The 18,245-nt window shown below is 42.2% G+C and overlaps 1 protein-coding gene across 3 annotated transcripts in view; it reads right to left on the bottom strand.

Moving 5' to 3' along the window:
• Window positions 1-16,691, bottom strand: part of fbxo11a (F-box protein 11a) — a 31,111-nt gene extending 14,420 nt beyond the window's left edge. For 2 of the 3 annotated variants that reach the window (XM_024388237.2, XM_024388236.2), the window contains exons 1-2: window positions 16,358-16,686; window positions 24-154 (exon numbers count right to left, since the gene is read on the bottom strand). In XM_024388237.2, coding sequence (XP_024244005.1) covers window positions 24-154; window positions 16,358-16,445 — 219 coding nt within the window. In that variant the 5' untranslated portion in view covers window positions 16,446-16,686. Of the gene's footprint in view, window positions 1-23; window positions 155-16,357 lie in introns of all 3 variants that reach the window. The other variant, XR_002949472.2, reaches the window with a different exon arrangement.
• Between the last annotated feature and the right edge of the window lie 1,554 nt (window positions 16,692-18,245).

Genomic DNA, 18,245 nt, shown 5'->3' on the forward strand with positions numbered 1-18,245 from the left:
CACATTCCATTCTAATGACTCACCTCCATGTTAGTCTTTGCTGGACACGCTGCTGTTCTCTTGGGTAGTAGAGACTTTCTTCGAAGTTGGTACGGACTATTCTGAGCTCCTGGACCTGATTCTTCTGCAACCATATCTGCAGGGACGTCCTCATCTGGAGAGGAAGAGAGGACACAGTCAAAACAACCCTATCTGCAGGGACGTCCTCATCTGGACGAGAGGAAGACAGTCAAAACCCTCTTAGCTTAAGCTACGACAAATAGAAATGTTACGGCTGCACCGTAGTGGGTTACATTTCCTGCACAGCGCTAAAATGTTTCACAGAGTACAGTTTTAGAAGTCGGCATGCCTCAGATCGCTGACTGGCAGCAGAGTATTCGCCTTCATTCTGGTCAGTATCTTCTAAATCAAAGAGGAATACGTGAAGAATGAACGTTTAGCTACATGAAGTAGCTAAGAGAAAACATTTCATGTAGTCCACGGTCTCCTAGGAAACACTGCTTCCTACCCTGTCACAATAACTGCTCCCTGGCATTTTAATATGTTGTCATGTCAAACACTGTATTCAAAGAACTATAGATTTAGAATAATCATTCTATTTCCATGATTCCAACAGTTCACCAAAGTGTTTTGCTCAAAATCCCAAGTCAATCGCAATTGCAACATTTTGGTAGAATAATGCCTAGACTGTTTGCCCATATCGTGTAGCCCTATGTGGCAGTGTGGAAATGACCTCAAATTAAAATTGTTTTATACTATTCAATTCAACCAAAAACTATCAGAATGGAGAAAGACCCATTGAAATCACTTAGAATATGTGTGATGTAGGGTTGGCCCCATTTAGTCGACCAGTCGCAATTATTTGTATTCATTTTTTATGGTGCACAAGACACCTATCTGATTTGCGCCTGACTGAGTGGACTAATCCATTGCAGAGGCCATGTGGATGGCACAGTCCACCACTAAGACGTGATACTGAAATTGTATATGGTTATATTATATAAAAAAATGATGGTGCATCACTAATAAATCAAATATTATTTTATAACAAATGCACTCTCCCACATTGGATACAGTCGCTGTCTGCGGTTCTGAAACAATCTTCAGAGCACCGTAGAATTTGCGCCTTTCCCTATGTTGCTATGTGCATAATAGCAAAGTTAAACAGCATATTGAGATTGAGAACAATGTGGTGGAGGCAGCAGCAGCAGAGATGAGTAAACAGCCCTTGCATTAGCCTAATTGTCTAAGAAAAGTGAGGAGAGAAGAAATCAACTTAATTAGGTCTATAATCAATAACCCAACTTAAATGTGTCTGGCTTTATAAATCATCCCTATACAGTGGGGCAAAAAAGTATTTAGTCAGCCACCAATTGTGCAAGTTCTCCCACTTAAAAAGATGAGGCCTGTAATTTTCATCATAGGTACACTTCAACTATGACAGACAAAATGAGACAAAAAAATCCAGAAAATCACATTGTAGGATTTTAATGAATTTATTTGCAAATTATGGTGGAAAATATTTGGTCACCTACAAACAAGCAAGATTTCTGGCTCTCACAGACCTGTAACAACTTCTTTAAAAGGCTCCTCTGTCCTCCACACGTTACCTGTATTAATGGCACCTGTTTGAACTTGTTATCAGTATAAAAGACACCGGTCCACAACCTCAAACAGTCACACTCCAAACTCCACTATGGCAAAGACCAAAGAGCTGTCAAAGGACACCAGAAACAAAATTGTAGACCTGCACCAGGCTGGGAAGACTGAATCTGCAATAGGTAAGCAGCTTGGTTTGAAGAAATCAACTGTGGGAGCAAATATTAGGAAATGGAAGACATACAAGACTACTGATAATCTCCCTCAATCTGGTGCTCCACGCAAGATCTCACCCCGTGGGGTCAAAATGATCACAAGAACGGTGAGCAAAAATCCCAGAACCACACGGGGGGACGTAGTGAATGACCTGCAGAGAGCTGGGACCAAAGTAACAAAGCCTACCATCAGTAACACACTACGCCGCCAGGGACTCAAATCCTGCAGTGCCAGACGTGTCCCCCTGCTTAAGCCAGTACATGTCCAGGCCCATCTGAAGTTTGCTAGAGAGCATTTGGATGATCCAGAAGAAGATTGGGAGAATGTCATATGGTCAGATGAAACCAAAATATAACTTTTTGTTAAACTCAACTCGTCGTGTTTGGAGGACAAAGAATGCTGAGTTGCATCCAAATAACACCATACCTACTGTGAAGCATGGGGGTGGAAACATCATGCTTTGGGGCTGTTTTTCTGCAAAGGGACCAGGACGACTGATCCGTGTAAAGGAAAGAATGAATGCCCCCCATGTATCGTGAGATTGAGTGAAAACCTCCTTTCATCAGCAAGGGCATTGAAGATGAAACGTGGCTGGTTCTTTCAGCATGACAATGATCCCAAACACACCGCCCGGGCAACGAAGGAGTGGCTTCGTAAGAAGCATTTCAAGGTCCTGGAGTGACCTAACCAGTCTCCAGATCTCAAACCCATAGAAAATCTTTGAAGGGAGTTGAAAGTCTGTGTTGCCCAGCAACAGCCCCAAAACATCACTGCTCTAGAGGAGATCTGCATGGAGGAATGGGCCAAAATACCAGCAACTGTGTGTGAAAACCTTGTGAAGACTTACAGAAAAAGTTTGAGTTGCCAACAAAGGGTATATAACAAAGTATTGAGAAACTTTTGTTATTGACCAAATACTTATTTTCCAACATAATTTGCAAATAAATTCATTAAAATTCCTACAATGTGATTTTCTGAAATTTTTTCCCCCTCGTTTTGTCTGTCATAGTTGGTATGATGAAAATTACAGGCCTCATCTTTTTAAGTGGGAGAACTTGCACAATTGGTGGCTGACTAAATACTTTTTTGCCCCACTGTATATCTAGAATTCCATGTGTATAACTTGTATTATCATCTACATTTATGATGAGTATTTCTGTTGAATGATGTGGCTATGCAAAATCACTGGATGTTTTTGGAACTAGTGAATCTAATACGCCAATGTAAACTCAGATTTTCTAATATAAATATGAACTTTATCAAACAAAAAGTATGCATTTACTGTGTAACATGAAGTCCTATGAGTGTCATCTGGTGAAGATTATTAAAGGTTAGTGATTCATTGTATCTCTATGTGCCTTTTCTCCCTCTCTCTTTGGCTGGTAAAATTGGTTGTGTATTTTAGTGAGTTGTTGGTGACCTAACATAATCGTTTGTGGTGCTTTCCCCGTAAATCCTATTTGAAATCGGACACTGTGGTGGGATTAACAACAAGACTACCTTGAAAACGATATAAGATACATGTATGTTTGAGGAATTTTAATTATGAGATTTGTTCTTTTGAATATGGCGCCCTGTACTATCACTGGTTGTTGTTATATCGCTCCCGGTAACGGGATCTCAGCCATAAGAAGTTAAAACAAGCTTGGAATGTGAAGCAATGAAATGGTGTATCAGCCTACTCAGTGACACCTACAGAATTTATGCAAATATTAGCGTTGTAGCTCTTATTGCGGGACAGTGACTGTGTGAAATCACCTCACCAGTCAGCTTATTGTGTGTATTGACATTCATTTTGCACTGTACAGCTTTACCTAAGGATTTGGGATCAATGAAATTGGGTATCAGTCTATTCAATACCCAAGATATTCTTCAGAGTTAGACTCCAAAACATTCACGCAGTATTGTTTTTCCTCAGGTGTTCAATACACATAGGTTGACAAATGTGTCTCAATTCACAGTTGTTTCAGAGTCCCGCAATAAGAGCTATGACGCTAATGTTCTCTGGGTGTCACTGAGTAGACTGATACCTATGGATTGTGGATCAATGACATGGGGTAAGGCTGTACAGTGAAATAAGTATGCCCCCAATGCAATTCTAAAGTATAATACATCCAGTGTGATTTCAACAGATTGTCAAATTGTCTTTTGTTGATTTTATACAATAACATTGCAACCTCGTTTAGCATGATCCATTCAATTATGGCATAATTCCACTATTTGTATCAATTTGCATCACTGTCAATGACATACTTTTATTTTGAAGGCTATCCGCAACGTCCACTATTGTGGCTAGCTTCACATAGGATGGGTCCGACCACCATTAATCAAATAGGCTAACTTTCTAGCCCTTGCTATCTGCTTGCTTGCTAATTCGGCCTGCTAACTGCTAGCTTGTTTAGCCCCGGTCTGCTAACTGCTAGCTTGTTTAGCCCCAGCCTACTAACTGTAAGCTTGTTAGCACAGGCCTGCTAACTGTCTGAATCGCCGCGTCCCCAGCCAGCCCAACCACTCACTGGACCCATATTTACTTTCAATCTCTTTTCGATTTTTAATTCGATTTTACCTCCCAGTAACCTGCCTCACCCAATGTGATACGGAATCGCTATTATTTTTAATTTTTAGAACACATTCAAGAACCTCCAGAAGCTAACCAGCTAACTAGCTACAAGCCATTTAGTCATTGTTAGCCACAGCCAGCCAGTTTTTTAAAACCTGAATAATACTCGCCAGTCTAGCTTCCCTGCCCCATCCACCGCTGCCCCCTGGACACTGATCACTTGGCTACATAGCTGATGCATGCTGGACTGTCCATTTAATCACGGTACTCCATTCTGCTTGTTTATGTTTTATCTGTCGGCCCCAGCCGCAGTAGTTAATCCGACCCTCCCTGCCTAGTCAACGCCATTTTACCTGCTGTTGTTGTGCTAGCTGATTAGCTGTTGTTGTCTCACCTACTGTTTTAGCAAGCCCTCCCAATTCAACACCTGTGATTACTGTATGCCTCGCTGTATGTCTCTCTCAAATGTCAATATGCCTTGTATACTGTGGTTTAGGTTAGTTATCATTGTTTTAGTTTACAATGGAGCCCCTAGTTCCACTCTTCATACCCCTGATACCCCCTTTGTCCCACCTCCCACACATGTGGTGACCTCACCCATTACAACCAGCATGTCCAGAGATACAACCTCTCTCATCATCACCCAGTGCCTGGGCTTACCTCCGCTGTACCCGCACCCCACCATACCCCTGTCTGCACATTATGCCCTGAATATATTCTACCATGCCCAGAAATCTGCTCATTTTATTCTTTGTCCCCAACGCTCTAGGCAACCAGTTTTGATAGCCTTTAGCCGCACCCTCATAGTACTCCTCCTCTGTTCCGCGGGTGATGTGGAGGTAAACCCAGGCCCTGCATGTCCCCAGGCACCCTCATTTGTTGACTTCTGTGATCGAAAAAGCCTTGGTTTCATGCATGTCAACATCAGAAGCCTCTTCCCTAAGTTTGTTTTACTCACTGCTCTAGCACACTCTGCTAACCCTGATGTCTTTGCCGTGTCTGAATCCTGGCTCAGGAAGGCCACCAAAAATTCTGAGATTTCCATACCCAACTATAACATTTTCCATCAAGATAGAACTGCCAAAGGGGGAGGAGTTGCAGTCTACTGCAGAGATAGCCTGCAAAGTAATGTCATACTTTCCAGGTCCATACCCAAACAGTTCGAACTACTAATCTTAAAAATTACTCTCTCCAGAAATAAGTCTCTCACTGTTGCCGCCTGCTACCGACCCCCCTCAGCTCCCAGCTGTGCCCTGGACACCATTTGTGAATTGATCGCCCCCCCATCTAGCTTCAGAGTTTGTTCTGTTAGGTGACCGAAACTGGGATATGCTTAACACCCCCGGCAGTCCTACAATCTAAGCTAGATGCCCTCAATCTCACACAAATCATCAAGGAACCCACCAGGTACAACCCTAAATCTGTAAACAAGGGCACCCTCATAGACGTCATCCTGACCAACTGGCCCTCCAAATACACCTCTGCTGTCTTCAACCAGGATCTCAGCGATCACTGCCTCGTTGCCTGTATCCGCTATGGAGCCGCAGTCAAACGACCACCCCTCATCACTGTCAAACGCTCCCTAAAACACTTCTGTGAGCAGGCCTTTCTAATCGACCTGGCCCGGGTATCCTGGAAGGACATTGACCTCATCCCGTCAGTTGAGGATGCCTGGTCATTCTTTAAAAGTAACTTCCTCACCATTTCAGATAAGCATGCTCCATTCAAAAAATGCAGAACTAAGAACAGATATAGCCCTTGGTTCACTCCAGACCTGACTGCCCTCGACCAGCACAAAAACATCCTGTGGCGGACTGCAATAGCATTGAATATTCCCAGCGATATGCAACTGTTCAGGGAAGTCAGGAACCAATACACGCAGTCAGTCAGGAAAGCAAAGGCCAGCTTCTTCAGGCAGAATTTTGCATCCTGTAGCTCAAACTCCAAAATGTTCTGGGACACTGTGAAGTCCATGGAGAACAAGAGCACCTCCTCCCAGATGCCCACTGCACTGAGGCTAAGTAACAAGGTCACCACCGATAAATCCATGATTATCGAAAACTTCAACAAGCATTTCTCAACGGCTGGCCATGCCTTCCGCCTGGCTACTCCAACCTCGGCCAACAGCTCCGCCCCCCCCGCAGCTACTCGCCCAAGCCTCTCCAGGTTCTCCTTTACCCAAATCCAGATAGCAGATGTTCTGAAAGAGCTGCAAAACCTGGACCCGTACAAATCAGCTGGGCTTGACAATCTGGACCCTCAGTTTCTGAAACTATCAGCCGCCATTGTCGCAACCCCTATTACCAGCCTGTTCAACCTCTCTTTCATATCGTCTGAGATCCCCAAGGATTGGAATACTGCCGCAGTCATCCCCTCTCTTCAAAGGGGGAGACACCCTGGACCCAAACTGTTACAGACCTATATCCATCCTGCCGTGCCTATCTAAGGTCTTCGAAAGCCAAGTCAACAAACAGGTCACTGACCATCTCGAATCCCACTGTACCTTCTCCGCTGTGCAATCTGGTTTCCGAACCGGTCACGGGTGCACCTCAGCCACGCTCAAGGTACTAAACGATATAACCGCCATCGATAAAAGACAGTACTGTGCAGCCGTCTTCATCGACCTTGCCAAGGCTTTCGACTCTGTCAATCACCATATTCTTATCGGCAGACTCAGTAGCCTCGGTTTTTCTGATGACTGCCTTGCCTGGTTCACCAACTACTTTGCAGACAGTGTTCAGTGTGTCAAATCGGAGGGCATGTTGTCCGCTCCTCTGGCAGTCTCTACGGGGGTGCCACAGGGTTCAATTCTCGGGCCGACTCTTCTCTGTATATATCAATGACGTTGCTCTTGCTGCGGGCGATTCCCTGATCCACCTCTACGCAGACGACACCATTCTATATACTTCCGGCCCGTCCTTGGACACTGTGCTATCTAACCTCCAAACAAGCTTCAATGACATACAACACTCCTTCCGTGGCCTCCAACTGCTCTTAAACGCTAGTAAAACCAAATGCGTGCTTTTCAACCGTTCGCTGCCTGCACCCGCACGCCTGACTAGCATCACCACCCTGGATGGTTCCGACCTTGAATATGTGGACATCTATAAGTACCTAGGTGTCTGGCTAGACTGTAAACTCTCCTTCCAGACTCATATCAAACATCTCCAATCGACAATCAAATCTAGAGTCGGCTTTCTATTCCGCAACAAAGCCTCCTTCACTCACGCCGCCAAACTTACCCTAGTAAAACTGACTATCCTACCGATCCTCGACTTCGGTGACGTCATCTACAAAATAGCTTCCAACACTCTACTCAGCAAACTGGATGCAGTTTATCACAGTGCCATCCGTTTTGTCACTAAAGCACCTTATACCACCCACCACTGTGACCTGTATGCTCTAGTCGGCTGGCCCTCGCTACATATTCGTCGCCAGACCCACTGGTTCCAGGTCATCTACAAGTCCATGCTAGGTAAATCTCCGCCTTATCTCAGTTCACTGGTCACGATGGCAACACCCACCCGTAGCACGCGCTCAAGCAGGTGTATCTCACTGATCATCCCTAAAGCCAACACCTCATTTGGCCGCCTTTCGTTCCAGTTCTCTGCTGCCTGTGACTGGAACAAATTGCAAAAATCGCTGAAGTTGGAGACTTATCTCCCTCACCAACTTCAAACATCTGCTATCTGAGCAGCTAACCGATCGCTGCAGCTGTACATAGTCTATCGGTAAATAGCCCACCCAATTTTACCTACCTCATCCCCATACTGTTTTTATTTATTTACTTTTCTGCTCTTTTGCACACCAATATCTCTACCTGTACATGACCATCTGATCATTTATCACTCCAGTGTTAATCTGCAAAATTTTAATTATTTGCCTACCTCCTCATGCCTTTTGCACACAATTTATTTAGACTCTTTTTTTCCTACTGTGTTATTGACTTGTTTATTGTTTACTCCATGTGTAACTCTGTGTTGTCTGTTCACACTGCTATGCTTTATCTTGGCCAGGTCGCAGTTGCAAATGAGAACTTGTTCTCAACTAGCCTACCTGGTTAAATAAAGGTGAAATAAAAATAAAATAAAAATAAAAAACAGTCTTGTAAATTAGGGTTATTTTAGATGACACCTAGCTGTATAGTTAGCTAGTTAACTATAGCTACTGAAACAGGTGTCGTGTTGCTATGTTTTTGGGGAAGAACATTGTTTGCATCCATGAGCTAGATAGCTATTTTTAATGACCAGCACTGTAGGTGCGCGAGACAACTTTACCAGCATCATAGCATACGTATCGATGAATCGTTGGGACATATAATATACGAGTGATAGTGTAATAACTTGGTAAAAAGTTTATGAAGGCGTTAAATTATTATGTGATGTGCAGTCATATTCTGGTCCTGATGGGTCAACAAGCTTATTTGTCAAATAGTACTTTTCGACGTATATCTTTTTTGACACGCAAAGACCCAAACGCCGTTCCATAGAAATCCTGGTTGAGAATAAAACGACTCAACGAAACAGCCCTAGGCTACATTAAAACAGGCCTAGGCTACATTAAAAAAAAAACATTAAAAAGCAATGAGTCTGATGCAACATATCAGAATGTTTGGCTTAAAATGTTGATACAACTAGTATTTCTTCACATTATAAGCGCACAAGGCAGTAGGATACGTGGGTATGTTCATTCCATAATGCAATTAGCTGGAAAACACTGTTGTCAAAAGGGCACCGCAGTTTCATGTGACAGTGATGAAAATATCCATTAGAAATTGAGAAAAAGAGGAGATCTAATAGGCTACTTTGAAGCAAGGTAAGACATGCCTCATACAGTTGAAGTCGGAAGTTTACATACACTTAGGTGGGAGTCATTAAAACTAATTTTTCAACCACTCCACAAATTTATTTTTGGCAAGTCAGTTAGGACATCTACTTTATCCATGACAAGTAATTTTTCCAACAATTGTTTAGACAGATTATTTCACTGTGTCACAATTCCAGTGGGTCAGAAGTTTACATACACTAAATTGACTGTGCCTTTAAACAGCTTGGGAAATTTCAGAAAATGATGTCAAGGCTTTAGAAGCTTCTGATTGACATCATTGGAGTCAATTGGAGGTGTACCTGTGGATGTATTTCAAGGTCTACTGTCAAACTCGGTGCCTCTTCGCTTGACATCATGGGAAAAAAAATCACAAGAAATCAGCCAATACCTCAGAAGAAAAAATTGTACACCTCTACAAGTCTGGTTCATCCTTGGGAGCAATTTCCAAACGCCTGAAGGTACCAAGTTCATCTGTAAAAGCAATAGTACGCAAGTATAAACACCATGGGACCACGCAGCCGTCATACCGCTCAGGAAGGAAACACGTTCTGTCTCCTAGAGATGAACCTACTTTGGCACGAAAAGTGCAAATCAATCCCAGAACAACAGCAAAGGACCTTGTGAAGATGCTGGAGGAAACAGCTACAAAAGCATCTATATCCACAGTAAAACGAGTCCTATATCGACATAACCTGAAAGGCCGCTCAGCAAGGAAGAAGCCACTGCTCCAAAACCGCCATAAAAATGCCAGACTACGGTTTGCAACTGCACATGGGGACAAAGATCGTACTTTTTGGAGAAATGTCCTCTGGTCCGATGAAACAAAAATAGAACTGTTTGGCCATAATTACCATAGTTATGTTTGGAGGAAGAAGGGGGGGCTTGCAAGCCGAAGATTACCATCCCAACTGTGAAGCATGGGGGTGACAGCATCATGTTGTGGGGGTGCTTTGCTGCAAGAGGGACTGGTGCACTTCATAAAATAGATGGAATCATGAGGTAGGAAGATTATGTGGATATATTGAAGTAACATCTCAAGACAGTCAGGAAGTTAAAGCTTGGATGCAAAATGGGTCTTCCAAATGGACAATGACCCCAAGCATACTTCAAAGTTGTGGCAAAATGGGACAAAAAAAGGACAATGAAGTCAAGGTATTGGAGTGGCCATCACAAAGAAATACAACCTGACATAAATAATTCTCTCTAGTATTATTCTGACATTTTACATTCTTAAAATAAAGTGGTGATCCTAACTGACCTAAGACAGGGAATTTTTACTAGGATTAAATGTCAGGAATTGTAAAAAAACTGAGTTTAAATGTATTTGGCTAAGGTGTATGTATACTTCCAACTTCAACTGTATGTTCATCGTTTGAACGTTCAGGTTTCAAACGATGAAGTATATTTTCAAAATGCATAACCTACTGCCTCCAGCTCATTGCAAAGTGGTGTGTGACATACTGATGAAGCCTGCCTTCTGTTGCCGTTTGAGATGCTGCAGTAGCAGCTCTCGCACTATGACAGATTTTCTGCTCTGTATCTATCTGTATGCTGTACGGGTGTGATAAGATACAATATTTGAATTATTTACGCACGCGCCAATTTAATTCCACTAACTTAACCAATAAGCATGTATTTCCATCAATTAATAGGCTAAAAAGCATTATTTCACAATATTCTTTTTTTCTTCTCCTTGACAATTGGCCAGGCTCAATTTTATTCATTGGCTTAACCATTTTTTTAAAAATAGCCCTAAAACCAGCTTTTACCGCGTAACCAAAATCTGGTTAGAGAGAGAATAAATACAAGGATATTGGCCAGCGAAGCTAGCTGCTGGATGAGAACTCTTCCTGACAGAAAGGAAATGAGCAGTGAATTAAGTAACCCCACAACAGCTTGCTCACATCTGGGCACAGCCCCTTTGCCCACAAGGAGGAGGCTTAAACACATTTAGATGGGTTACAAAGATCTCCCTAGAGTGTAGCAACAACAACGGAGCCAGCCTCGATCCTATCATGTCTCTGTGCCAGCAGCAGCTTTATGACTATTTAACTCTCCTGATGAGAGGTCAGATTCTAGGCCTCGATCAGGAGCAACAAAAATTAAGAGCCGTTTGGGAAAGTAGGCTAATTGTAACACAAACAATAAAGAACATCGATCCCAGACCAGTCCTCCCACTACTAAACTTGTCATTCGTGACCTCCACTAGGTCTGAAAGACCATAAAAAGAAAACCACATCGTAGGTTCAGAAGCAGCAGGTCAGAACGTTCCCCTGGAAAAGCCAAAAGGGTTCTGCCTGGAAGACATAGGACAAATGATTTACATCAACATGACATTAATAGGAGCCTAAACGTCCTGTTGTACAAACAAGATATGTCAAATCAACTGGCATGGTGAACTAGGCTACCTCTCAGGTCATCAGGGTCAGAGGAACTTCCATGTGTGTGTGTGTGTGTACATTGTGTAATTGGGTCACACAGAGACCCCCTAAAACGTACCCTGTCAGATTGTATCAAGACTAACCATAGGCACACAAAATAGCTGCATCATATGATAGGCCAATAATCAGCCATACATACATACATACATGTGGCTCTGGGCAAATAAATAATATATTTTACACACAGAACAAAAATATAAACACAACATGCAACAATTTCAACGATTTTACCGAGTTACAGTTCATATAAGGAAAGTATGTCAATTTAAATCAATTCATTAGGCCCTAATCTACAGATTTCACAGGGGCATAGGCCCAGGGGGCCAAGGCCCACCCACTGGGGAGCCAGGCCCAGCCAATCAGAATGGGCTTTTCCCCATAAAACGGCTTTAGTACAGACAGAAATACTCCTCAGTTTCATCAGCTGTCTGGGTGGCTTGTCTCAGACGATCCCGCAGGTGAAGAATGTCCATTGCTTGTGTTTCTTGCCCAAGCAAGTTTCTTCTCATTATCGGTGTACTTTAGTAGTGGTTAATTTGCAGCAATTTGACCTTGAAGGCCTGATTCACAGTCGTCTCCTCTGAACAGTTGATGTTGAGATGTGTCTGTTACTTGAACTCTGTGAAGCATTTATTTGGGCTGCAATTTCTGAGGCTGGTAACTAATGAACTTATCCTCGACAGCAGAGGTAACTCTGGGTCTTACTTTCCTGTGGAAGTCCTCATGAGAGCCAGTTTCTTTATAGCACTTGATGGTTTTTGCAACTGCACTTGAAGAAACTTTCAAAGTTATTGAAATGTTCCAGATTGACTGACCTTCATGTCTTAAAGTAATGATGGACTGTTGTTTCTCTTTGCTTATTTGAGCTGTTCTTGTCATAATATGGACTTTGTCTTATACAGAAGATGGCACTGTTTGGTAAACCACCGCTACCTTGTCACAAAACCACTGATTGGTTCAAACGTATCAAGGAAAGAAATTCCACAAATTAACTTTTAACAAGGCACACCTGTTAATTGAAATGCATTTCAGGTGACTACCTCCTCATGAAGCTGGTTGAGAGAATGCCAAGAGTGTGCAAAGCTGTCATCAATGCCAAGGGTGGCTAGTTTGAAGAATCTGAAATATATTTTTGATTTGTGTAACACTTTTTTGGTTACTACATGATTCCATATGTGTTATTTCATAATTGTTATGTTTTCACTATTATTCCACAATGTAGAAAATAGTAAGAAATAAACAAAAACCCTGGAATGAGAAGGTGTGTCCAAACTTTTGACTGGTACCATATATAGAATTGAAACAGTCTGCTGTTCCCTGAGGAGGGAATGAATCCTATGACAACATTTGGGAGGGCTGCAACAGATGAAAAAAGTTCAGTCCCTTGTAGAAATGTTGCAGCCTTCTGGCAATTTTGCACAGAGCCTTCTAACAAGGCAGAGGAGGATATTTTCTTTGGCTAAAACTTTCAAGCAGCTGTGTGGTGCTACTGAGCTTTCCCTCTGATTAGATTGTGTCACATGTAAAGCCTAATGCAGTCCATTGGGAGAACCATTCAAACTACATAGTAGGCCTATACATGAAACACAGAATAAAATGAATGTCCCATAAAAAAGCTGACAGAACATATATTACAAATTGTGAAGATCAATTTCTGAAACGTATTGACCACTGTCTGCACAATCTAATGTGTTAGTTTATGACAAAAGATTGTTAACCTTTGACCATATTCATAGACACACTCTTTACATCTCCTGCTAGCACCCAGATGACAGAGGATTCAAATCATTTGCAATGACTGCAGACCGTTTACCTTCACCAGGTGAATAACAAAAGGTCCATTCTGCCTGGAGGATCCATAACGTATGAATCCATAGGCTAACTGTTGCCAATCAAAACCACCCACGCTGGGAGCTCCTAGCTCCAGCAAACTGTCTGTTGCTCTGGTAGCCAGGCTGCTCTCCCAGGCTACTAGTCCAGTAACCACTACAAACACTGTCTCTGCTTAGCTCACTACAACATCATCTCTAGTCTTCTACAACAAGTGCATCCCAAACACAAGTGGCACTAAAGCAACTAACTCATTAGGGCTAAAAGCCGTACATATAGTCTATTCAAAACACAGTACACAGAAAAGCCAACCGATTCCCTGCTGTTGACAAACAACCATTACAAAGGACATATAGTGTGCCGCATTGCGCTCCACTTTTGTTTTAGCACAAAAAATGCATCCTTGCTGGAAAAAAAACAAGACCAGAGTTCGGATCATGGGGATGGTGGGGAGCAGACAGTAAAGACCTCATCAGGAAGAAGCAGGGTTCACTTAATCAAGACAGCCTAACGAAAGAGTATAGCTGCATTGTTCCTGTGCCCCACTAGTTAGTAATCAAACTGATCAATGGATATGGGCAGTAGGGCCAGGACAATACCCGTATTGTAATATTTTTTCCATGGCAAAAATGAAGACGTGAAGCACACTAAACTCTTCGGTCCTTTAAAAACCTGCTGTATGTAAAATAGTGTGCTATAGCTTGGAAAATAAATACATGTGACTTTAGATGACAACATAATGATGTTTGTTTCCAACATTAAGTCCGTGTCTTGTTTTGTTTTCTTGCCATGATACAAACGAGAATCACGATACTGGTATCATCCAGACCCTCTTTTAAAGACTTTGCCAAATTCTGATAAATAACATTTCAGGTTTTTAGGGTACAAAAACAAAGGCGGCTCTAATTTAATAGGATACCATGGATTGGGAACAGTTTAAGAGGTGACAGCATGACCAAAAACAAAACAATGTTCCTCTCTTTCAGGCCGATGAAGAATGCAAATGTCTATATCTAGGACTGTAATCTGTAGTATTGAGAGCTCAGATCACAAGTGACAGCATCAAACACTCTTATTGCACTTCATAGCTGTTTCCCTAAGGCTGCTTTTAGACAGGCAGATTAATTCTGATAATTTTTCACTCATTGTTCAAAAGACCAATCAGATCAGCTCTGAAAAGATCTGATGCGATTGGTCAAAATACCAATTAGCAGGAAAAAATATCAGAATTGTCTGCCTGTCTAAACACCCTAAATACTTAATTAGGAAAATACACATTAGTACAGAGTGCCCTCTTTTCTAACAATTGGAGGTAGTCGTATTAAAAAAGGATGTGATAGTACCTCTCTGCTTGGTCATGCTGTCACATGATGAGTACCCCATAACTTATACCCAATTTATTTTAGATGTCAATGGCTGCATGTACACAGGCAGCCCAAAACGGATATTTTCTCAACTGATTGGTCTTTTGACCAATCAGATCAGCGCCTTTGCCAATAATTGGGCAGCGCAGCCAATATAGCCTAGCTAGCTAACATTACATGTACCTCTTCACTTCGGAGGCCTCAGACCATCATGTGAACAGCTGCCTTGACTATTTTGAAGCCTCCTCAACCACCGTGACTTGTATGGCTTATCCTATTACTGATCATACTTACACGTTAATGTTCACAAAAACGTAGCTGGCAAATTGACTCAAATCTAGTTAGACCAAGACAAATGAGAATCATCTAGCTAACGTTCGCACCAAAATAGAGGAGTATGTTAGCACTCAAAGCTCTGACGGTCGGTCCCAAGTAATTTCCCCTGCTTCCGTAATTAGCTCGCTTTGTCTAACCATCAGCTGTCAACGTACCGGTAACTAGACGATTGCTGTCATCGGAGATTGTCGCACCTAAACGTTGTTTACATTTGAAAGGTTAGCTTTCGTAAGAGTGCCTGGTTACCCCATTGTGTGCCACGGTACAACGCCGGTGGGTGTCCTCAGACAGATACTAATCTAATCCTAACACAACCAGGCCTTGGTTAAGGTGGTGTGAGACGTCGCACAGGCAAATGTGTTAGTTTCTTTAGATGCGTCAAGCGAATTTAGCAAGCTACTAACGTTAGCTGTCTACGCCAACGAGAGTAGCTAGCCTTAGCCACAGCTAAAACGTGATTTATTCACCTAGTTAGTTATTTTCTCTACAATTTGACCAGCAACAGTAGCTAGCTGTATTGGCTAGATTTTAATGTTAGCTAGCTAACCAGCCAACAAATCACAACTGTAGAGAACGCAACATTGGTTAAACTAGTAACGGGGAATGCGTAATGACAGGAAACTAAAATTGTCCTCTACATAATGTGCAAATAACAATTAAGTAATGTTCACTTCGATAATTTCCTAATTGTTATTTAAACAAAGGCGTAGCTACTAGCTAGTTGGCTAGCTAGCCGTCTACCGATAACGTCCGTCATGTGTTGCCAATTTGCTCGTTACGTTAACGTACTACTTAGTTCACTTAGCTGGCTAACTTTATACCAGTAAAAACTAACGTTAGCGAGACTAGAAATACTAAGACATCCACAAGAGACTGACTAACCACTATTTACAATGTGTTTGAATATTCTCTTCTACGATCTGTAGCTAGTCAAGATCAGCAAGGACTAGTTTAGGTCTAGGAACAAACCAAACAAAGCGCGGCCTTAAGGACTGCGGACAGCAAGATGCCTCGATGTTTCCTACCGTCTCAACCAAAAGGGACATGTTTTCAACCCTAATTTAGAAAATCAACCTGACAACACGCAATCGTTCAACTTGAGTTAACAAGTCACGTAATTAACGTGTGTCTGTAAAGGTTTGAAATGGGCCCAATTAGCTTAGCGACTACATTAAATGCATTACCTCTTTCCTGGTTGTTCCTTTCCGGCTGTACCGGGCGCGGCCTCGACACTCGCCTGGGTCTTCTGCTGGTTGCTCTGACGGAGTTCATTTGGGGTATTTAGAATTTAAAAGAAAAACCGAACCCTTCGCTGCAGTTGGAACGACGTCTAAGCACGCAATCTAAAATGCTTTTTTCTTAAACATTGCTCAATAAGTCACCCCTTTCCTGCGGCTTGAGAAAAAAAATGTATATATTTGCGTTGCCCCTGCAAGCCTTGCTCAGCTGCGTTTTGCTATTGCAGGAGGAGCCATTAGCGCAGAGACCGTCCGACAACAAGAAAATTGAACATCAATCACATGGGAAGAACTTCCACCAATAGCACATCGTAGTTCGACGTTTTTTCTTGCCACTGCAAACATGAATGTGTGTCTGAAAATGGCTGAGAATGAAACAATAAAGTATATTATGGGCTCACGTTACCTCTAAACTATTATTAGCCTACTGTAGCCTAATCATCACTATTATGTGTGATAGTTCTAGGCTGGAACCAAACCCGACACACCCTGTGAGTCTCCTGTTCAGAACAGTCTTTCGAGATATATAGACATTATTCAGTACATGGGGCTAGTAACCCACAATAGGGACTGAAGAACAAAGGCATATATGGCTAAAGAAGCCCACTCCATTTCAAAGTATTATTTGCCAATTCATCTATCGGGAAAATATAATTAGTCAATGTGGTTTCCTTGTGTTGTCTGAAGTAGAAGCCAGTATAGGTTTATTATTACAGTCCTGACATATCTGGCACAATGCCTTGCATAACGATGTCTAAACAAGCACCTGATTGACTCCTGTAGGATAGACTGGATTACCCTTTTCTTTCCCCCCTGACAACACAGGATTGTGCACAGGGTTTGGATAACAGGTGGGCTAGAGGGGTCATCAAATCATGGCCCCTCAGAAGAATTTTAATACCAATATGCTCCCCCCCCACAATTTTCAAAGATATCAATGTGTGGGACCTATAAGACACCTCGTCCTGCACCCCAAGAGTCAATGTGTAATTCAAACCCTGAGTTTGTGTGCCACTGCCAGTGATTGACTCAGTGCTTAGAAGGAACAAATAAGCCTACAGACAGACATCACTACTCCTGTACATGATCTTTCTCACAGCTCAGCTGTCTATGTAAATCACTGTAATAAAAGCATACTTTATCAATCCCCAGTGTTGAACTTCACCTCACAGCTGAGGTCTTCTCCTTTGTGGTCAGCTGTCATTCATTTTAGTCCCTGACTGACAGCTGTATAGACCACATATTGTGTGGTTGGTGGCTGGCTGATTGTGACCCAAATGGCACTCTATTCCCTATTTAGTGCACTACCATGGGTCATTTGGGATGCAGACACTGATGCCCATGGCAAATAGTGTCTGTTAAGTAATTGGCATCATTGAACTACAACAAGAGGTGGCCACATTTTATGCATAGGGATTGATGGGTCTCTCTGACTGAGCATATCCAGTAGTAGGCCGTCCTGCTACTAATTCTGAGCTCTAGTGTTAATTATTGAGAGAATGCTCAGGTCTCATTGAATGCTCTTTGTACTTGTGTATTTGTCATAGTATGGTAAACATTCTGAGAGTTAGATATTGAGTTTCAATGCCTTTATTCAATGGGCAGTTTATTTGTGAAATTTCTGAACAAAGCTCATTCATGATTAAATATTTCAGTGAAATAGTGATCATTCAAGTGTTAATGTGTGGGACCTTGAATGCAGTGTTTCTCCTATATTCATTTAGCAGGGGCGGGCCGCCGCAAAATGTTTAGAATTGCAGGAAATTATGAGCTTTGAAACTGCTTTTTTTTTTTTTTTTTTTTAAATATCAGCCCCATGGCAAAATGTGTAGGA

Source organism: Oncorhynchus tshawytscha, linkage group LG25 (genome assembly GCF_018296145.1).
Source record: "Oncorhynchus tshawytscha isolate Ot180627B linkage group LG25, Otsh_v2.0, whole genome shotgun sequence".
Taxonomy (NCBI): Eukaryota; Metazoa; Chordata; class Actinopteri; order Salmoniformes; family Salmonidae; genus Oncorhynchus; species Oncorhynchus tshawytscha.